Source organism: Podarcis melisellensis (genome assembly GCF_964234715.1).
Source record: "Podarcis melisellensis genome assembly, chromosome: 18".
NCBI lineage: Eukaryota > Metazoa > Chordata > Lepidosauria > Squamata > Lacertidae > Podarcis > Podarcis melisellensis.
In genome coordinates, this window is record NC_138536.1 from 5853508 (window position 1) to 5876349 (window position 22842).

At 50.5% G+C, this 22842-nt stretch overlaps 1 protein-coding gene across 1 annotated transcript in view; it reads right to left on the minus strand.

The window, feature by feature from the left end:
• ANGPTL4 (angiopoietin like 4) overlaps positions 1-18592 on the minus strand; it is a 30047-nt gene extending 11455 nt beyond the window's left edge. The window contains exons 1-3 of the mRNA XM_081895683.1: positions 18013-18592; positions 14105-14215; positions 10120-10255 (exon numbers count right to left, since the gene is read on the minus strand). Coding sequence (XP_081751809.1) covers positions 10120-10255; positions 14105-14215; positions 18013-18510 — 745 coding nt within the window. The 5' untranslated portion in view covers positions 18511-18592. The remainder of the gene's footprint in view (positions 1-10119; positions 10256-14104; positions 14216-18012) is intronic.
• Between the last annotated feature and the right edge of the window lie 4250 nt (positions 18593-22842).

Consider the following 22842-nt stretch of genomic DNA (forward strand, 5'->3'; position numbering starts at 1 on the left):
TTTCGAACTGCTAGGTGGGCAGGAGCAGGGACCGAGCAACGGGAGCTCACCCCGTCGCAGGGATTCGAACCGCGACTTTCTGATCGGCAAGCCCTAGGCTCTGTGGTTTAATCCACAGCGCCACCCATGTCCCTGTCGCGTCCATTCTTCGGGGTCCCTTCCAACTCTAGAATTCTAGGTTTCCTTCTCTCTGCACCACCCCTGAGCTGCGCCAAGCGCTGAGCCCCTGGCAGGTGGCTGGGTACTATCTGCCAGCGAGTCAGGGTTTCGACAGCCCCGTGTCAAAAGTCCAGTTGGGAGAGGCATCCGGCACGCGAGGAGGCGAAGGGCAGAGATGTGGCAGGGCGCGAGGGGACTTTGCTCTGTCTAAAAACAGCTGCAGGGGGGGAGGACGTCCTCCCCGTTGTCCCAAAGACAAAGGAAGCCTCTGTCCCGGCCAAAGGCGCTGCATCTTCTGGGCTCAGCAGGCCCCCCCTGGGACCTTCTCCTGCCTCGGATAAATTTAGCTGGGATTCTCAAAACAGATGCCAGCAGCAGGAGATCAGGAAGAGGGCGGGATCCCAGGTTGGAGAGGGAGTTCCTGCGAGTAAACATGAACTTTCCCCCAGTTTCTCAGCGGGGAGGGAGGCGCGCATTAATGCACGGCTGGGCAAGATGCTTGCATCAGACGGCCAGGCGGAGACGTTAGCCGTACCACGTAGGATATTGGAAACGGCTTCTCCGTCCTGCAGAGAATAGCCGTGGGGTGGAATCAAGGGGTACAGGAAGGAGAGAAGGGGCAAGCCTTCGAAAAAGACGCCCCGTTCAGCGGCAGAGGCTTTGCGGAGCCCAGCCTGAACAAAATCACGTCGCTAGTTCTCAAGAAACGAACCAGACGCCCGCAGCTTTGCCATTTGGCTTTTACAGTTGTTGTTTTTTATATGAAAGGGGGGGAAATGCAGAGGAACAGCTTATGGCAAAAACACGTCCAGAAAGCTACAGAACACCCCCTTTCCCCTCCCATCCCATAGAACAGCATATTTTCACGTTGTCTCCTTCGTGCAAACTTGCGGATATGAGTTAGGTCAGGAGTCAGCAAACTTTTTCAACAGGGGGCCAGTTGACCTAGTGGGGGGGCCAGACTATATTTGGGTGGGGGGGTGGGGAATGAAGGAATTCCTGTGCCCCACAAATAACCCAGAGATGCATTTTAAATAAAAGCACAAATTCTACTCATATAAAAACACACCGATTCCCAGACTGTCTGCGAGCTGGATTTAGAAGGTGATTGGGCCAGATCCGGCCCCCAGGCCTTAGTTTGCCTACCCATGGTTTAGGGCAAGCATCCTTAACTTTCGGCCCTCCAGATGTTTTGGACTACAATTCCCAGCATCCCTGAGCACTGGTTCTGTTAGCTAGGGATCATGGGAGTTGTAGGCCAAAACATCTGGAGGGCCGCAGATTGGGGGCGCCTGGTTTAGGGCTTTTAAGGTCAGCACTGACACTCTGAATTGTGCTCGGAAACGTCCTGGGAGCCAATGTAGGTCTTTCAGGCCCGGTGTTATGTGGTCTCGGCGGCCGCTCCCAGTCCCCAGTCTAGCTGCCGCATTCTGGATTAGTTGTAGTTTCCGGGTCACCCTCAAAGGGAGCCCCACGTAGAGCGCACTGCAGTAGTCCAAGCGTGGAAAGGCGACAGCACGGCTAAGGCTCGTGCGACGCTGCCCGTTTCCAGCGGAGGCGAGATGCGAAGGAGCAATTTCCCGAGCGTCCCACCACATTCTCGTGAGTCACAGCTAGCGTTGAATCACAGGCTCTCCGGGTAGCGGGCAGGCGTGGTTTTTTTTTTGCAGGCTGACCGCAGCACATTCCAGGAAAAAGCCTCTGACACAAAGCCATCTCTCTCGCAGCCGCAGATATTGGATCAGCATGTGCAGCGGGGGTGCGGGAGCGAGAGCTAAGTAGGGGAAAGGGCATCTCAGCCTGGGAACTGCCGGAAAAAGACTGCAGCCATCAAGGAAAGGATTTCAACTTTCACCCATTTCCCCCCACCTCCCTAGCTCAGGACACAACACCGCACATGGCCGTAATAAGCTGGTCTTTCCGCTCCTTGCAAATGTCCTCAACAGACAGCATAACAGCTGCTATTGGGGCCTTTCTCCTGGACTCCCCAAGGAGAATCGCCCTGGAGCGCGGAGGGAAATTCAACAGGTGCATCTATGAGAAGGAAGACACACCAGGCAAGATATGCCCTCTGCTGAAGCCCTTGTAGCTCAGTGTCAGAGTTTTTATTACTATTAGCTTTTATTAGTATGGACTGTCTCACCAAAGTGGTGCATGCTCTGGTTATCTCCCGCTTGGACTACTGCAATGCGCTCTATGTGGGGCTGCCTTTGAAGGTGACCCGGAAACTGCAACTAATCCAGAATGCGGCAGCTAGACTGGGGATTGGGAGCGGCCGCCGAGACCACATAACACCGGTCTTGAAAGACCTACATTGGCTCCCAGGACGTTTCCGAGCACAATTCAAAGTGTTGGTGCTGACCTTTCAAGCCCTAAATGGCCCAGTATACCTGAAGGAGCGTCTCCACCCCCATCGTCCAGCCCAGACACTGAGGTCCAGCTCCGAGGGCCTTCTGGCGGTTCCCTCCCTGCGAGAAGTGAGGTTACAGGGGACCAGGCAGAGGGCCTTCTTGGTGGTGGCGCCCTCGCTGTGGAACGCCCTCCCACCAGATGTCAAGGAAATAAACAACTGTCTGACGTTTAGAAGACATTTGAGAGTGTGGCTTGTCTGTCAAGATACCTGATAATGTTTGCTGTCCCCCGCCAGATTAGGCCTTTCTTTTGAAATTGCAAATACCTAGTTCCCAAAAACATTGTCCCAGACCTCCCCTATTCATAGGCAAGAGATGCTCATTTCACTGGATTTGTAAGCGAGAAGCACTATTGGGAAAGGTGTCCCAACCCCCCAAGATATTCCCTTTTACAGTAGAGGAAATATTTAGAGCATGGGTAGCAGTGGCGTAGCGTGGGTTGTCAGCACCCAGGGCAAGGCAAGTAATTTGTGCCCCCTAACCCGTGGATTTGCCCCCCTAACCCTAACCCCCAGATGTTGCGCCCAGTGTGGCCGGCCCCCCCTGCACCCCCCACGCTACGCCACTGATGGGTAGGCAAACTAAGGCTCAGGGGCCGGATCCAGCCCAATTGCTTTCTAAATCTGGCCCGCGGACAGTCCAGGAATCAGCATGTTTTTACATGAGTAGAATGTGTCCTTTGATTTAAAATGCATCTCTGGGTTATTTGTTAGGCGTAGAAATTCATTCATTCCCCCCCCCCAATATAGTCCGGCCCCCCACAAGGTCTGAGGGACGGTTGACCGTCCCCCTGCTGAAAAAGTTTGCTGACACCTGATTTAGAGTCTTTCGGGAGAGCCAAGGTGGCCTGGGGATTGTTCTGTGTCCTCTGTTTTTCTCAGGGAATGCTTCCTAATTTTGAAGGGGTAAAGGACTGGCTTTCTGTGGAATGGGCGCCCCTTAACATTTCTGGTATAAATGACTATGGGGCTGGTTTTCCGAGCTGGATGGACCAGTGCTCGGACCCTGGGCTAAGGCAGCTTCCTCTGTTCCTAGCAGAAGAAGATGGAAATGAAAGATTACCGTATTTTTCGCTCTATAAGACGCACCAGACCACAAGACGCACCTAGTTTTGGGAGGAGGAAAACAAGAAAAAAAATATTCTGAATCTCAGAAGCCAGAACAGCAAGAGGGATCGCTGCGCAGTGAAAACAGCAATCCCTCTTGCTGTTCTGGCTTTTGGGATAGCTGCGCAGCCTGCATTCGCTCCATAAGACGCACACACATTTCCCCATACTTTTTAGGAGGGAAAAAGTGAGTCTTATAGAGCAAAAAATACAGTAATTCTGGGGACACTGGACTGTGGCAGCACGGCCTTCTGGACCCTTGAAAGCAACTCCCTGCAGAACTGCTCCAGCAGCAAAGAGACAAGCCCAGCCCTGCTCAGCCACTGAGGTTTCCCAGCACCGCAGGGGGAGCGCTGCCTTTCCCCTAGTTGGAGGGATGCCAGCCCAAGTGTGTGCCACGGTATTCTCTCCCCCCCCCCCACTTCCTGCCCCGGACTCTCTCTCCCCCCGTCTCTCTTTCTTCCTCAATTAACCTCGTCGCTCCTGGGAATGCCTTGCGAAGATTTCACCTCTCACACACTTGGCTGAGAGCCAGAGCGAACGAGCGAGCGAGAGACAGGCCTGGTTGGGAGCCGAACGAGGCCGGCTCGAATCTCCCAGCTCAAATGCCCCATAGCGGGTGTCGCGAATGCTCCAACACAGCCGCGACCCACATAGAGCGCCGTGTCGAAGCCGAGAGAGGCACATCGGAACACCGCTGGCACCTCCAATGTCTGGGGCTGCAAAAGCCCCATTGTCCAACGCGGTGCTTCTCAACCTGTGGGTGCCCAGATGTTGGACTACAACTCCGATCATCCCTGAGCTCTGGCCTTGCTAGCTAGCAGTGATGGGAGTTGTAGTCCAACAAACATCTGGGCACCCACCGGTCGAGAAAGGCTGGGACTCCTTGGCAGAAATGACTGGCAGAATACGAGATCAAGGAGAAGAGCAGGTGGAAGAAGATTGGAAGAACTTTAAAAACTATCTACAAAAACATTGTAAAATTTTCGAATGTTGAGGACATTGGAATGAAACGAAGGGGTTCTAGTGAATAAGATAAATAAGAGTATGAAAGAAGGTATAGGTATTGGATGAAAATTTGAATAATACAATATGTGAAGGAACTTTTAAAGGATAGAATTAAATATGAATGAACGTGCTAAATGAATTTTAAAGTGGAATACAAGAAAGGAGGGCGGGTGGAAGTCAAGAAAATAAGGTTATGAAGGATATGAATTTGAAAAGAGCTCTTTTCCCCTTTTTATGTTAAATTTCTTTTTTAGGTTTGTAATATTTTTCTTTTTTCCTGTTTTTTGGCGGAGTTTTGATTCTTCCTTTTTGTTGTTTGAATGTTGGTGTCTGTTGGGGTTTTGATGTTTATTGTTCTATTGTAATCTTTTATTTTTCTTTTGAAAAAAATTAATAAAATATTAATTAAAAAAAAGAGAAAGGCTGGGACTCCAATGGCTTGGGGCTGATGGGAACTGGGAGCCCAGTAATATCCCAGTGGCCATAAGCCCCCCGTCCCTGATTTCCCCACTGCATGCGAGAGACAGTGGGAGCAGGGGAGATGCCTCTTCTTAGATCAGGGGTGGAATCATAGAATTGTAGCGCTGGAAGGGACCCTGAAGGTCATCCATTCCAGCCCACCCTTGCCCCAACTATAAAATTGGAGAGATATAGCTGCACCGGCAGCATATCTCTTCTTTCTCGTATCTAAAAATGCAAGAAGGGCTTTTACACTCGCCAGAAGCTCGGCTCTGCCCTCGCCCGTCCTTTAAAGGACCCTTTAAAAAAGTCCCATATGCTCAGAGACTTTGCACCTGTTCATTGGCGAAGCCTAGAGCACTTGTTCTTTAGATGGCCCTTTTATGAAGAGGCATGTAGCGAGACCATTGAGGTGAGGCTCACTGACCTCCCAGAAAAGCAAAAATTTGACCTTTTCCTGTTAGGCAAAGATCATAAGACGACCCGGATGGTTGCCAGATTCTGTGTAGGCGCAGACCATCCCCCGACCCAAACTAGTTTGTTAAGAAAATCCCCAAACTCAGTTCCAAGGGTAACGCTGGGTCATCTCCCTGCGGTAGTTTATCTTAAAGTTTTAAGTGTCTATACGCTCATCACATTTATAAATTTTAAATTTATTGTTGTACGTTGTTTTAATTGTTTGTTTTCCTTCTGTGACTGTAACCCCAAGTGTGTTTTATAAGCTGGTCTCCGACCATAATAAATTATCTATCTCTTCCAACAGGAATCCTGCCTACAGCTATCCCTGGGTGGACTTCAACCACCAACCTAAAGCATCCAGGACACATGGCTATCCAAGCTCTGCTTAAAAAGGGGGATGGAAAAGGTCTGTATCCTTACAGATGTTGCATCAATGGTAAATGAACCTACCCAGACTCTGCGTTCATCATCTGAGGCCCTCCTTCGTGCGCCTCCTCTGTGAGATGTCCAGAGGGTGGCAACACAAGAACAGGGCCTTCTCTGCAGTGGCTCCCAGTTTGTGGAAAGCTCTCCCCAGGGAAGTTTGCCTGGCGCCTTCATTATACACCATTAGGCACCATTCAAAAAGGTTCCTCTATAAGCAGGCTGATTGACAGCCAACGCCCTTTTAAAATGTGAGGATATTGGGTTACTCTTGTTTTTATTTGGATTACGTATTTTGTGTTTTTATCTTTTGATTTTACGTCGTGACCGCCCCCGAGACGGCTTGGAGCAAGTTTCTGTAATGTGTATAGCACAACGCTTTCACAAGGCTGGTATTAATTAAGCTACAGTGGTGTGTTCTCCAATTTCCACAGAACCTAAAAGCCACTTCAGAATTGCAGCTCAAGATGTACCATATTTTTCCATCTATAAGACGCCCCCATGTACAAGATGCCCCCTATTTCGGAGGACTCAGATTTAAGAAAATGGGGGAAGATGTATCCGTGTATAAGACACCCGCTAATTTTTGACATTATTTTTTAGTGGGGGAAACCTAGTCTGATACACGTAAAAATACTGTATTTGCGAAGAGGCGCTGCAGAGATTTGTTCCACTTAGAAAAGCACTACTGTAATTGTCCACACACAGCCACAGGGAATGAAGGCACTCTTGCTTGTGAAAAAGGTAAAGGGACCCCTGGCCATTAAGTCCAGTCGTGGCCGACTCTGGGGTTGCAGCGCTCATCTCGCTTTACTGGCTGAGGGAGCCGGTGTACAGCTTCCGGGTCATGTGGCCAGCATGACTAAGCCGCTTCTGGCGAACCAGAGCAGCGCACGGAAATGGAGTTTACCTTCCCGCCGGAGTGGTACCTATTTATCTACTTGCACTTTGACGTGCTTTTGAACTGCTAGGTTGGCAGGAGCAGGGACCGAGCAACGGGAGCTCACCCCGTCGCAGGGATTCGAACCGCCGACCTTCTGATCAGCAAGTCCTAGGCTCTGTGGTTTAACTCACAGCGCTACCTGCGTCCCTATTCTTGCTTGTACTTAGTACCAATATTCTGACTTGGTATAAGGCGGTTTTCTACATCTTGGTTGGAAAAAAAGCACCTGATTTGGCATCTTTAAAGAGCTTTGCCTACAGATCCGCAGGGCCACGTTTTAACTTGCAAGACACCACCCATTCACGTCTCCAGATGGCTGAATTCCTCAGCTGCTGAGACAAGACAATGGGCTACAGTCTGGTTCAGGGCTATGACACATCTTCTGCTCGTGCTGTTCATTTGTGTTCCTTTGGTGGTGAGAGAGGTTGGGGTTGGCCTAGGGTGTGGTTGTTTGTTTGTGGTTGGCTGTGGTGGTCTTTGTTTTCGTGTGTGAGTGGGGTAGGTGGGTGTTTTGGATCAGGTTAGCCATATTGATTTGTATGCTGTTGGTGGATTCTTGTCATTGTCTTGTTGGGCTGCTTATGTGATAAGGGGGAGCCATAAAGGCATCTTCTTCTATTTGTCCCCATGTCAGTTTCAGTTTATTGGTTAATTTTTCTAGTAAGACTGTTTCCCATACTATTTAGTACCATTGGTCCATGCTTACTCCTGACAGGTCTCTCCAGTGTCTGGTTATGGTGTTTCTGGCTGCTGAAAGTAGGTAGGTTATGAGTTCTTTGTGGTGTAAGTGGGCATTGTGGTCTTGGAAGATGTTTAGTAGGGCCAATTCTGGGGTGATGTCTAAAACTTGCTTAGTTATTTTACATATTTCTCGTGTGGCTGTTGTCCAGAATAGTTGTATTTGGGGGCACTCCCACCACATGTGGAGGTATGTGCCTGTGGAGGTGCACCCTTTAGAGTATTTTGGTGAGGTTCCTGGACGTATTAGCGCTAGTTTTCTTGGTGTTAGGTACCACCTGTAGGTGAATTTCAGAGTGAGTTCTTTTCTTTTCATTGATATGGATTTAAAAGGGGGTAGAGCTAACTGCGGGAGGCAGTGGAAGACAGGAGTGCCTGGCGTGCTCTGGTCCAGGGGGTCATGAAGAGTCGGACACGACTAAATGACTAAACAACAACACAACAACAACTGGTGGCTGTTGTCCTTTGCGACGGTGGGAGAGAAATCAGGGAGTTAGTGGGAGAGAGTGCCGGTTCTGCATTAAGAGCCTGTGTTCAAGTCCTGGCATCACCAGGTGGGGTTGGGCAAAGGGCAAGAGCCCAGGATTAGATAGATCTACCAGGCTGGATTGGCAGGAGGGCAGATTTCAGTTCAGCATTAGAAGAAACTATCCCAGTTTCCCTCCACCCAGTTGATTTCTTGGACCATAAAGAAGGCGGATTGCCGAAGAATGGATGCTTTTGAATTCTGGTGCTGGAGGAGACTCTTGAGAGTCCCATGGACTGCAAGAAGATCAAACCGATCTGTTCTGAAGGAAATCAGCCCTGAGTGCTCACTGGAAGGACAGATCCTGAAGCTGAGGCTCCAAGACTTTGGCCGCCTCATGAGAAGAGAAGACTCCCTGCAAAAGACCCTGATGTTGGGAAAGATGGAGGGCGCAAGGAGAAGGGGACGACAGAGAACGAGATGGTGGGACAGTGTTCTCGAAGCTACCAGCATGGGTTTGACCAAACTGCGGGAGGCAGTGGAAGACAGGAGTGCCTGGAGTGCTCTGGTCCAGGGGTCACGAAGAGTCGGACACGACTAAACGACTAAACAACAACAACAACAAGGGCTATGGCACATCTTGAACTAGGGGCTAATCACAACCAGGCCCAACTCTTGCCCCAGGCTCCCCCGCCACCACCCCTCTGTCGAGAAGAAACCCCCAATCTGTTTGCATCGTAAAAACGAACAAAACTGCCCCTCCTGGGGTCTAGCCCAGAGCCCTGCTTCCCAAAGTGGCTGGGCTTCCACGCCACGTGGCAGCTGGTATTTCCAAGATAGACTGCCTCCAAATGTGGAGGCTCAATCTTGCTGGCATGGCTGGATTTGAAGGCAGATTATTTCACCTCTAGGAACCCGGCCCCAGCCCTCAGCTCAGCACTGGGGAATTAGCTCTGGCTAGCCAGATGAGAAGGGACGTGGGTGGCGCTGTGGGTTAAACCACAGAGCCTAGGACTTGCCGATCAGAAGGTCGGCAGTTGAATCCCCGCAATGACGGGGTGAGCTCCCGTTGCTCGGTCCCTGCTCCTGCCAACCTAGCAGTTCAAAAGCACGCCAGTGCAAGTAGATAAATAGGTACCGCTCTGGCGGGAAGGTAAACTGTGTCTCCGTGCGCTGCTCTGGTTTGCCAGAAGCGGCTTTGTCCTGCTGGCCACATGACCCGGAAGCTGTACGCCGGCTCCCTCGGCCAATAAAGCGAGATGAGCGCCGCAACCCCAGAATCGGCCACGACGGGACCTAACGGTAGGGGGTCCCTTTAGCTTTACCTTACTAGCCGGACAAGAAAATAGGGCTTGGAAAGACCCCAGTGTTAAACCTTGATCAGCGTCCAGTGTTTCCGAAACCCGGGTCTCCACCTGTTTTTGGACTACATTTCCCATCACCCCTGACCACTGGTCCTGTGAGCCGGGGATGATGGGAGTTGCAGTCCCAAAAACAGCTGGAGACCCACGTTTGAGAAACACTGGTTTAGACAACGCTGCGCTAGAGAGACTTAGCACGAGGCAGTTCCCCACGTTCAATCATTTTCAATGGGTCTACTCAGGAGCAGCAGCCCCCTCTGCCTCCAAAAGATTCCGCTTCTAAGCAAAGGAAATATTTAAGTACAGTGGTACCTCGGGTTACATACGCTTCAGGTTACAGACTCCGCTAACCCAGAAATAGCACCTCGGGTTAAGAACTTTGCTTCAGGATGAGAACAGAAATCGTGCTCTGGCGGCACAGCGGCAGCCGGAGGCCCCATTAGCTAAAGTGGCGCTTCAGGTTAAGAACAGTCTCAGGTTAAGAATGGACCTCCGGAACGAATTAAGTACTTTACCCGAGGTACCACTGTAAAGGGATTCTGCCCCCCTGCCACCAGCTATGTGTGGGGCAAGGTGTGGGACTCACTGGTCATCGCCGGAGACTTTGGCCGGGGACTTTGGCTGTGGTTGCCGGACCGGTCCACACTTCGCTGAACGCTCGCCTTCCATTTCGGACCCTGCGTTTCGTTCTCTCGGACGTGCAAAGGAATCAGCATGTTGACCTGTGGGTTGGGAGAGGGCGGAAGGAGAGAAAAGAGAGAATGAAAGGGAATTATAATAAGGAGGAGGAGTTTGGATTTGATACCCCGCTTTATCACTACCCTAGGGAGTCTCACAGCGGCTAACATTCTCCTTTCCCTTCCTGCCCCACAACAAACACTCTGTGAGGTGAGTGGGGCTGAGAGACTTCAGAGAAGTGTGACTAGCCCAGGGTCACCCAGCAGCTGCATGTGGAGGAGCGGGGAAGCGAACCCGGTTCACCAGATTACGAGTCCACCGCTCTTAACCACTACACCAACACTGGCTCTCTTCGGAAGTTTGGTTTTGGATGATTGCAAGACTGTCTGGGTGACATTTCCTGGATGTGTTTGAGAGATGTTCTCCTTCTCTCAGAAGCACAACCAGATCTGCTGAGGAATCCAGCACTATATTAAAACTTAATTATTCTTTTTTGGGGGGGGGGAGCTGTTCTTACCGGCTCATTAGCACACATGCACACACTGCCTCTTGCAGCGCACGAGAGAAGAAGAAGAAGAGTTTGGATTTGATATCCCGCTTTATCACTACCCGAAGGAGTCTCAAAGCGGCTAACATTCTCCTTTCCCTTCCTCCCCCACCACAAACACTCTGTGAGGTGAGTGGGGCTGAGAGACTTCAGAGAAGTGTGACTGGCCCAAGGTCACCCAGTAGCTGCAGATGGAGGAGCGGAGACGTGAACCCAGTTCCCCAGATTATGAGACTACTGCTCTTAACCACTACACCACACCTGAGGCCACCAGGTGTTCTAGGACACAGTCCTTTGGGGTAACTAGACATTTTTACCTCTTGGTTATGGGAGGGACACAAGGGCAGCCTGTCTATGTCAAGGTAGTTGAAGTCACCCATGCCTACGGCATAGACATGGAGAGACAAATTGTCCACTTTTATGCCTTCCAGCTTTTTCTTTTCCCATCATAAGTTCAGTTATCCACATATCTCTATAAGTTTGCAGGCTTGTTGTTGTTTTTTAAAGAACGGACGGAAAACTCATGAAAATTCAACAGCATTTTAATGTGAATTTCTTTCGATACACACTTTTGGATGCAATTGTGCCACAAATTCACATTTTTTTGCAAAGCAATTTGCTGTAAGAGAATGCATTTGCCAGATTATGAATCTACCGCTCTTAACCACTACACCACTTTCCAGAGCGCAAGTGGAAAGTGAAGAAGCCTTTTCTTTTGGGAAATTACGGGGACAGAACTACCTAAATTGTGTACAAATTTATTCATGTTTGCTACTACAGTGGCAAGAATGTTACTTGCCCCAAAAGTGGCAAAAAAGCAGAAGACCCAGCAAAGGAAGAACGGATACAAAAAGTTATGAAATATGCAGAAATGGCAAAACTTAGCAGAAGTAAGAAGATAACAAACTTTTTATAAAAGAATGGAAATGGGTTCATTGAATATTGACAGCTCAATTGTAAACAGATAAGAACATTAGCAGGAGTAATGTAATAATCTGCAGTTTTATTAAGAGATTTACAGTAGATAAATAAATAAGGAAGTTAAATGAACGTGGATATGCAGAAGGTATACAAAATAAATTTAAGGAACCGCAGAAAGAGGGGAAGGAAGCCAAAATTTGGAAATGTTAAATGGATTGTAAAACTAATGACATGTATGAGTTTGAAAAGTATAAATAAAAAAACCAGAAAGAAAAGGAAAGGAAGGGAAGGGAAGGTAGAAACTGCGTCTTTATATCAAGCGAGCTTTTGCCGATGGAACTGGCAAGTTATCTGCCAGACAGTGTCAGATTTACGTACAAGCTAAACAAGATACAGCTTAGGGCCCCATTCTCTTGGCCCCCCCAAAAAATATAAAGGGGGAAAAACTGGATGTACATTTCCAAAATATAAGATAAAAAACAAATAAGATAAAACCTACATACAGCAACAGTGTTTTGTGTTGTGTCGGCTCCTGTGATGTAAGTCATGGGCCCCGTCCGCTAGCCTGCTCCCTAAAATATCACTGGTTTGCTCATTTCTATATACAGGGTGCCTACATTCTGCATGGGACGCGAGTGGCCCTGTGGGTTAAACCACAGAGCCTAGGATTTGCCAATCAGAAGGTTGGCGGTTCGAATCCCCGCAACGACGGGGTGAGCTCCCGTTGCTCGGTCCCTGCTCCTGCCAACCTAGCAGTTCGAAAGCACATCAAAGTGCAAGTAGATAAATAGGTACCACTCCGGTGGGAAGGTAAACGGCGTTTCCGTGCGCTGCTCTGGTTCGCCAGAAGCGGCTTAGTCCTGCTGGCCACATGAGCTGGAAGCTGTACGCTGGCTCCCTCGGCCAATAAAGCGAGATGAGCGCTGCAACCGCAGAGTCGGCCACGACTGGACCTAATGGTCAGGGATCCCTTCACCTTTATGCCGGAGATAAACTACCGGAGGAAAGCTTTTCTGATCTGGGGACCCCGTGGCGGAGCTTTTCCATCACACAGGAACAGATCCTCTATGCTCCAAATAAATAAACAATCCCACACGTGTGTTTTTCTTGAACTGCGTCCAACCTAAGAGGAGCCTTGTGCAACACAATTGAAAGACCAACAACTAAGAAATACTCTCACCCATTAGACACTTTTTTGTGCGTGGCCCAGCATGACCAATTTGAACAGACCTACACATTGCTTCCTATGCAATCCACCTACCAGATGTGGGCGCCTCCCTGGTCCTGAATGGGGTAACTGTGCCCCTGAAGGACCAGGTGCGCAGCCTGGGAGTCATTCTGGACTCACAGCTGTCCATGGAGGCGCAGGTCAATTCTGTGTCCAGGGCGGCTGTCTACCAGCTCCATCTGGTATGCAGAATGAGACCCTACCTGCCCGGGGACTGTCTCGCCAGAGTGGTGCATGCTCTGGTTATCTCCCGCTTGAACTACTGCAATGCGCTCTACGTGGGGCTACCTTGGAAGGTGACCCAGAAACTACAACTAATCCAGAATGCGGATGCCAGACTGGGGACTGGGAGCGGCCGCCGAGACCATATAACACCGGTCCTAAAAGGACTACATTGTTCCCAGTATGATTTTACTTTCTTGGGCTCCATGATCACTGCAGATGGTGACAGCAGCCATGAAATTAAAAGACGCCTGCTTCTTGGGAGGAAAGCGATGACAAACCTAGACAGCATCTTAAAAAGCAGAGACATCACCTTGCCGACAAAGGTCCGTATAGTTAAAGCTATGGTTTCCCCAGCAGTGATGTATGGAAGTGAGAGCTGGACCATAAAGAAGGCTGATCGCCGAAGAATGGATGCTTCTGAAGTCTGGTGTTGGAGGAGACTCTGGAGAGTCCCATGGACTGCAAGAAGATCAGACCTCTCCATTTGGAAGGAAATCAGCCCTGAGTGCTCACTGGAAGGACAGATCCTGAAGCTGAGGCTCCAAGACTTTGGCCACCTCAGGAGAAGAGAAGACTCCCTGGAAAAGACCCTGATGTTGGGAAAGATGGAGGGCGCAAGGAGAAGGGGACGACGGAGGACGAGAAGGTGGGACAGTGTTCTCGAAGCTACAAACATGAGCCTGACCAAACTGCGGGAGGCAGTGGAAGACAGGAGTGCCTGGCGTGCTCTGGTCCAGGGGGTCACGAAGAGTCGGACACGACTAAACGAGTAAACAACAACATGCTATAATGTCCATTAAAAAATATACATACATTCTGCTGTGGAATCCAGCAGAATTATCTGTGGAGATAAAGAGCGGTTTATATTTCCCCACCCTCCCCTCCCCAAAAATGAATTCAGTCTGCAGGAAAGTGCTTTTAGGCATGTGCAAAGTGTGTCTCTGAACCAGAATTTCAAACTGTAGGTCATACCTTGCTCTGGAGACTTTTGATCTGCAGGTTCTGCTTGTCCATTCTGTACTGCTGTTGCTTAATCTTATGAAACAGCTCCTCAATCTTCAGGTTCTGGCGACTCATCAAATTCTGAAATTTGGAAACAAAGGTACACATTCAGCAGACTGGCCCTGTCAGACGCTGTCCATTCAGAGAAGAAGAAGAAGAAGAGTTTGGCTTTGATATCCCGCTTTATCACTACCCGAAGGAGTCTCAAAGCGGCCAACATTCTCCTTTCCCTTCCTCGCCCACAACAAACACTCTGTGAGGTGAGTGGGGCTGAGAGACTTCAGAGAAGTGTGACTAGCCCAGGGTCACCCAGCAGCTGCATGTGGAGGAGTGGGGAAGCGAACCCGGTTCACTAGATTATGAGTCCACCGCTCTTAACCACTACACCACACTGGCTCTAAGAAGGGAATAGGAAAATGAACCATCTAACATTAAGAATGACCCCCTCCCGGCCTGTTCATGGCTTTAAATGAGCTGGATCGGGGGGCGGGGCGGCTGCAGACTTAATATGGGGCAGAGTCCTTCTGCTATAGGGCAGCTCTATAAATTAAGCAGGTAGATAAATACAGTACAGTGGTACCTCGGGTTAAGAACTTAATTCGTTCCGGAGGTCCGTTCTTAACCTGGAACTGTTCTTAACCTGAAGCACCACTGCCGCCAGAGCACGATTTCTGTTCTTATCCTGAAGCAAAGTTCTTAACCCGAGGTACTATTTCTGGGTTAGCGGAGTCTGTAACCTGAAGCGTATGTAACCCGAGGGACCACTGTATTATTGTTGTTGCTGTTGTTAATTTCATTTATATATTTTTATATTTTAAAGAAAAAACCCTCAAAGTGGTTTAGGTAAAGGTAAAGAAATCGTGTTCCAGTGGCACAGCGGCAGCGGGAGGCCCCATTAGCTAAAGTGGTGCTTCAGGTTAAGAACAGTTTCAGGTTAAGTACGGACCTCCCGAACGAATTAAGTACGTAACCAGAGGTACCACTGTATTAAACTCCATGGGGGGGGGGGGAATGGCACCTAGACATACGGTTGTGGGGACCACAACCCAGGTTTAAGATAGATATATCTAGATATATATACATGTGAGTTTCTAGCACTGCCCTGCAGAAGTTATCCAACTCCTATCAGCCTCAGTCAACATGGCCAACGGTCAAGGATGACAGTGGAAGCCCAGGAATGTCCCACACCTCTGCGTTTGACACAGACTGCAGTTTCGAAACCGGCAGCTGCTTCGCTCTCACAACAACCTTGCAAAGCGGGTGTCACTCGCCATCGCTGGCGGAGAGCTTGTCTCGCAGAAGTGCCTGGAAGCAATGAAAGCTCGGAAGCCTCTCCCCCCCCCCCCCCGGCAAATTAAGGCTCCACACTTGAAATGTCACTTTTGGCTTTGTTTGCAGAACAACAGGGAGCTCCCGGTTTCTCTGGGAATTCTTGCAAAGGCTGGAGAAGCCCATCCATCTCAAGGCCAATCAATATTTAGTGCTCTCGTATCAATAGGGCATTGTGAACAAAAGCATGGGTAGATGCACTCTCTGTTTGAAAGGCAACCAGCATTGAAATAAACCTTGGAACCTCCTGTGGTTACTCTTAGCTTGCTCAACTTAATAAACCACCTTTGCAAATGGCCAGCGTTTGGCTCACGTTTGGCTCGTTTGGATTTTCTTTGTTGCAATTGCAAACGGAGCAACTTGATAAGGGATGTAGACTCATATTCCTTGGATAACAAGTAAATTACTACGTGTTTTATAAATCATTGGAGTGGAGCCTAAGGATGTGTGATTGCAACAATGGCATATTCCTCCCAGGCTTACCCGTGCCTCAGTTTCCCTCCTCTTTCCCCATTGTCTCCCCTTAAAGGTAAAGGGACCCCTGATCGTTAGGTCCAGTCGTGACTGACTCTGGGGTTGCGGTGCTCATCTCACTTAAGTGGCTTCCGGGTCATGTGGCCAGAATGACTAAGCTGCTTCTGGCAAACCAGAGCAGCGAATGGAAATGCCAAAATGCCGTTTACCTTCCCGCTGGAGCGGTACCTATTTATCTACTTGCACCTTTGACGTGCTTTCGAACTGCTAGGTGGGCAGGAGCAGGGACCGAGCAACGGGAGCTCACCCCGTCATTGCGGGGATTCGAACTGCCTACCTTCTGATCGGCAAGTCCTAGGCTCTGTGGTTTAACCCACAGCACCACCCGCGTCCCTTTGTCTCCTCTTAGCCACATATTAAGATCTCAAGGTTCCCGGGTCTCTCTGACGATTGCATATACTTTTCTCTGTCTCCCTCTGTCACGTTTTTGTTCTTCCTCGATCAAGCTTTATATTTCATGCTGCTGAGAAGAGAGATCTATCGTGCACTCACTAATGCACTGATTGATTAATTAATAAGCAATAATAATCCAAATGATGCTAATAGAGAAAACCCAGCATAGGTAAAAAATCATTAAGAACGGGAAACTTTCTTAAGGGAGAGAAAACCCAGAGGATAGATAGCACCCTCCTTTCGCAACAGACTCTCAGCTCTCCAACCTCTTGCCAGTTCCCTAAAGCAGTAGTTTTCACCCAGCGTGTAATAACACCCTGGGGTGCCTTAAATGATGGTCTAGGGTGCTGTGGGCAACACTGGCCTCTGTCCCTCTTTCAGTGGCGTAGCGTGGGTTGTCAGCACCCGGGGCAAGGCAAGTAATTTGCGCCCCCTAACCCGTGGATTTGCGCCCCCTAACCCTAACCCCCGGATGTTGCGCCCGGTGCGGCCGGCCCCCCCTGCACCCCCCATGCTACGCCACTGCCCTCTTTCCTTTCTCTGATGCCCTCTCTCAGGTCTTTGCCTCCCAAAGTTTTGCACAGCTGTGTGTTGCAGCAGCCCTGACTACAAGCTCCGCAGGCGAATGGTGCCTCTGGGGCAGGCCAGGGGGTGCTTCCCAGGCCCCTGTGGGGCAGTGTGAGGAGGAACCTCTCTTTGGGGCAGGGGGGACAGCTCAGAGACCAGGGAGGCAGCAGCGGCTGACCAGAGGACTCCCAAGGAGAAGGGAGAGGAGAGGAGGCTGGAGGAACACATCACAACTTAGGAGGGTGTTCGAAAAAGGGTGAGAAGCTGCCAGCTCTGCAGGCAAGGGGGGGCACATAACTGGGCTCCTGAGCCCCACAGGAGTGCCGCAGAAAGAAAGCAGTTGACCAAGGAAGCCACAGACTCAGAAAGGTTGAAAACCTCTGCCCTAAGGAAATACTGTCCTATCTCAACCTTTGCTAACTAGGTGCCCGCCGGGCTATTGTATCTGGTGCCCACACAGTCACCCAACAAAGCTCTTCTGCAAAGAGGCACTTATGCCAATTTATGGGGCACCCCAGTTCTCTCTCTGCATTTTATTAATCAAACGGTTTACATTTCACAGCCCTTCGCACCGCTTAGAAAAAGTCTCAACAATGGAGAGATTCGTACGGTACCTGAAAGGTATCAAGGAAGCATTTGAGGCTAGATAAAGCTCATAAAATTTGAAAGCCAAGACCAAAAGCCTGGTTTACCTCTCCTCCCCACTCAATCTCTATTCCCTAGAGGGCAGCTACCTCCATCCTTCAGGGGGGCGACCCCAGGCAACTTTTTGACAGTGTTTTTTTACTGGGGGTACTCAAAGGAACCTTTTAATTGAGAAGAAAAGCACTGGTTAAAAGTGTGGCGGTTTACTGCAAGAACTTCGTGGGTGAGTTCCAGCACCTTCTTTTCCAGAAGAAAAGGACTGTGGACAGGTAAGGGCTTTAATCTCTATAGCTCCCAGGTAAAGGGCACCTCTGAGCGTGTGCAGAGTGCTTTTGCTCCAGCCCCTTTCGGGTTCAGAATGCCTCTTCTGTCCGCTCCCTTTCCCTCTGGGGCAGCACCCCGGGACTCACCTGCAGGGCGCCCAGCTCCGCCGCTTGTCCGCTCCCTCGGGGGCTGCCGCTGGCGTTCTCGGCGCCCACCTGGCGCAGCAGCTGCCCGTCGAGGCGCCCCAGGCGCTCCCGCACCGCCTCCTCGTGCGCCGCCAGGTCGCCGGCCAGCGCGCCCAGCCGGCTGGAGAGGTCGTCCAGGCGCCCGTCGAGGAGGCGCTGCGCTCGCCCCAGCTGCTGCCGCTGCTCGTCGGCGGAGCGCTCGAGGCTGCCGAGCGAGGCGTTGTGCGCGCTCAGGCGGCCGCCCATCTCGCGCAGCTGCCCGCGGGTGCGCTCGACGTGCTCCCGCAAGCCGTGGCCCAGCTGCAGGAGCCCGTGCGCCAAGACGTTCACCTCGTCCCAGGAGGCTGCCTTGAAGGCGCGCTCCTTGCTGGAAGAACCGGCAGGAGGAGGAGGAGGAGGAGGAGGAGCGGCGGCCGCCAGCCACGCCGCGCTCAACACCAGCAGCGCCCACGAACGCATCGCCCCAGCAGACAATGAACTTGGTCAGAGCGCAGCGCGCAACAGTCGCCACCTCGCCAAGAGCGCACGGTTTGGAGAGGCCGTGCCGGACGCGCCCCCTTTTATAGACGCCGCCCCGCCGCCCGCGCGCACATGGCCTCGGCAGCTTCGCTTTGCGCCCCCCCCCATCCGCCCTCCACAGTCCCGGCGCTCCTCCTTTCTTTCGCAGAAAGACGGATCCTGGGAGACGGGAGCGCAGGGTGGGGCCCGGAAGCGCTGGCATCTTCCCAGAGCCCTTGTTATCGCATGGCTGCTAACTTGTCACGTTGGGCAAGTTTGTTTTTTCCCCGAGGAACGGACAGAACTATCTTTCCGCGTGGCGGAGAGGATTTTGTGTTTCTTTCGGTCGCCGCGACCCACGCGCAGCAGTGCTGGGTTACCAAACAGGCTGCTTTTGAGGAGCCCGGAGACAACGTATCAACGTAATATTGATTTGATCTTGAAATCGGTTTGTTAAAATTGTGGGTTGGTAAAATCCGAAACGTATTTGGAGATACAGTAAATTGCAAGTGAGGCCCTTGAGATTCGGACTGCCTAGGGACCTCCACAGGGTTTAATCCGGCGCTGACGCCAAGGCATTCTAGAACCAAGGGTGCCAACTTGAAGAAAATATGGGGGGCATGTAAGCTGCACCCTGCAAAATGGATGACAAGACACACACAAACAACACCATTTGAATGGCAATGTCTATCAATTTTGGGGAGGCAGCCCCTCAAAAAAGGTCGTATAGTTAAAGCTATGGTTTTCCCAGTAGAAATGTATGGAAGTGAGAGCTGGACCATAAAGAAGGCTGATCGCCAAAGAATGGATGCTTTTGAATTCTGGTGCTGGAGGAGACTCTTGAGAGTCCCATGGACTGCAAGAAGATCCAACCTCTCCATTCTGAAGGAAATCAGCCCTGAGCGCTCACTGGAAGGACAGATCCTGAAGCTGAGGCTCCAAGACTTTGGCCACCTCATAAGAAGACTCCCTGGAAAAGACCCTGATGTTGAGAAAGATGGAGGGCACAAGGAGAAGGGGACGACAGAGGATGAGATGGTGGGATACTGTTCTCGAAGCTACCAGCATGAGTTTGACCAAACTGCGGGAGGCAGTGGAAGACAGGAGGGCCTGGCGTGCTCTGGTCCAGGGGGTCACGAAGAGGCGGACACGACTAAATGACTAAACAACAACAACATCCAGTGCAATCTGCTGGTAGAATTTGATTCTCTCGTTCTGTCCTGTTCCCTTCCTCTTCCCACACTTGACCTTCAGGGCTGCAGGGGGAAGAGGGAGTCAGTGTGTAAAAGTTCAGGACAGGACAAACTTGAATGGATTGCGGTGACCAAATGAGGTGGATTGGAGTGGGGGGAGAGGTTCACGTCATCAAGGAAGAGAACAATGTTGTGGGTTTGTAAGGTTTCGTCCGGCCTGGCCTGCGTAAGGAGCAGAAAGGCAGAGCTGGTTTCTCCAGGGTGTGTGTGTGTGTTTCCAGTCACCCCTGGTTAGCTACAGGAGGCAGCTGCCATTTTTGTTACCCACAATGCCTTGAGTGCGATGCCACAGGTGAAAGCAGCTGATTCATAGAATCATAGAATCATAGAGTTGGAAGAGACCACAAGAGCCATCGAGTCCAACCCCCTGCCAAGCAGGAAACACCATCAGAGCACTCCTGACATATGGTTGTCAAACCTCTGCTTAGAGACCTCCAAAGAAGGAGACTCCACCACACTCCTTGGCAGCAAATTCCACTGTTGAACAGCTCTTGTTCTTCCTAATGTTTAGGTGGAATCTTCTTCCTTGTAGTTTGGATCCATTGCTCCGTGTCCGCTTCTCTGGAGCAGCAGAAAACAACCTTTCTCCCTCCTCTATGTGACATCCTTTTATATATTTGAACATGGCTATCATATCACCCCTTAACCTGCTCTTCTCCAGGCTAAACATGCCCAGCTCCCTTAGCCGTTCCTCATAAGGCATCGTTTCCAGGCCTTTGACCATTTTGGTTGCCCTCCTCTGGACACGTTCCAGTTTGTCAGTGTCCTTCTTGAACTGTGGTGCCCAGAACTGGACACAGTACTCCAGGTGAGGTCTGACCAGAGCAGAATACAGTGGCACTATTACTTCCCTTGATCTAGATGCTATACGCCTATTGATGCAGCCCAGAATTGCATTGGCTTTTTTAGCTGCCGCGTCACACTGTTGGCTCATGTCAAGTTTGTGGTCAACCAAGACTCCTAGATCCTTTTCACATTCATTCCCTGTAAAACTTAAGAGCGGACATCCTTTGGAGCTAGGAATAAAAAGAGCCCGCTGGATAAGACCCTTGGCCCATCTAGTTTTTTATTTGTATTTTCAAATTTATACATTCCACTAGTAAAAGCTATGGTTTTCCCAGTAGTGATGTATGGAAGTGAGAGCTGGACCATTAAAAAGGCTGATCGCCAAAGAATGAATGCTTTTGAATTCTGGTGCTGGAGGAGACTCTTGAGAGTCCCATGGACTGCAAGAAGATCAAACCTCTCCATTCTGAAGGAAATCAGCCCTGAGTGCTCACTGGAAGGACAGATCCTGAAGCTGAGGCTCCAAGACTTTGGCCACCTCATGAGAAGAGAAGACTCCCTGGAAAAGACCCTGATGCTGGGAAAGATGGAGGGCGCAAGGAGAAGGGGACGACAGAGGACAAGATGGTGGGACAGTGTTCTCGAAGCTACCAGCATGAGTTTGACCAAACTGCGGGAGGCAGTGGAAGACAGAAGTGCCTGGCGTGCTCTGGTCCAGGGGGTCACCAAGAGGTGGACACGATGAAATGACTCAACAACAAATTTGCATCTGGTTTCCTTTCTGGTGCAACTTGTCTCAAGCAAGCCGGGAGACATTCTCTGAGCAAATCCCTTCTTTTCCCCCTACACAGGGGATGTTTCTCACCAGAAACCTTGCTGGACAGCCTTTCCAATTAAAGCAACCCCCAAGACTGCTTGGTCATCTTGAGTTTTCCCTTACTTCCTTCATCTTAGCATCACTGGGTCCTCGTGTCTGTGGTTACGCTGACAAACTCTTGTGGAGATTTGAAGGACCAAATTTAAGATGGGGGGTGGAATGAGATTGCCAGTTGCTGGAAGCCACAGGAAGGGATGGGACCTCCTTTGACCTGGTTCTTAAGCTCTTAAAAACTTAGAGCAGGGGTCCGCAACCTGCGGGCCACGGGGGCAGTTTAACCTGCCTATGAGCCGCCCCCGAATCGAGCCATCCGCTTGGTGAGTCCCTGCGCACTGCACTAAACCGGTGCAGTGCGGTGCTGGGAATCGCGTCTGTGCACGCAGACACCAAAAATCACGTCTGCGCATGCCCAGATGACGAAAAACGCATCTGCATGTGCCCAGATGACGAACAACACATCTGCACATGCCCAGATGCCAAAAATCACTCTGCACATGCCCAGACGCTGCTAATCACACACGCACAATCACACATTCATGCAATCCAGCCCACGGAGAGATCTCTGCGGGACTTGACCGGTCCAGGCAGGTAAAAGCTTTCTGACCACTGACTTAGAGAAACCAAATCTGACAGAGTAGTCCATGGGTAGGCAAACTAAGGCCCAGGGGCCAGAACCAGCCCAATTGCCCTCTAAATCCGGCCCCTGGACAGTCCGGGAATCAGTGTGTTTTTACATGACTGGAATGTGTGCTTTTATTTAAAATGCATCTCTGGGTTATTTGTGGGGCATAGGAATTCGTTCCTATCTTTTCCCTTCAAAATATAGTCCGGCCCCCCACAAGATCTGAGGGACAGTGGACCGGCCCCCTGCTGAAAAAATTTGCTGACCCCCGGGTCCATACGACTCACTTGCTGCAACAGCTCCACTGCCTATAACTCTGTTTTTTAAAAAAAGAAGAAGTGGTTTTTTGTTGTTTTTAAACAGCTTCTGTAAATCTGGGACTGTCCCTGGAAAACAGGGGAACTTAGAGCGTCTGACACAGTCTAAAAAGCCAGAGACTGTAGAATTAGCCAAAAGCCCAGGGAAAGAGGTCTGGCTTCTCCTGGTGTCTAAAGATATGCAATGAAGGCACCAAGTGAGCCTCTTTTGGGGCGAGTGTCCCGCAAATGGGGAGCCACTGCAGAGAAGGCCCTGTTCTCGTGTTGCCACATTCCAGGAGGAGGCACACAAAGAACGGTTCTGAGCTGTTCCATCCCTTTGCTTGTGTCTCCAGGCACGGGTGCGAGACACCCCTCCCTGAAGCCCTGGCGAGCGGCTGCCAGTCTGTGTGGGCGATACCGGAGCCTGGTGGGCAAACGTTCTAATGCCCACCGTGC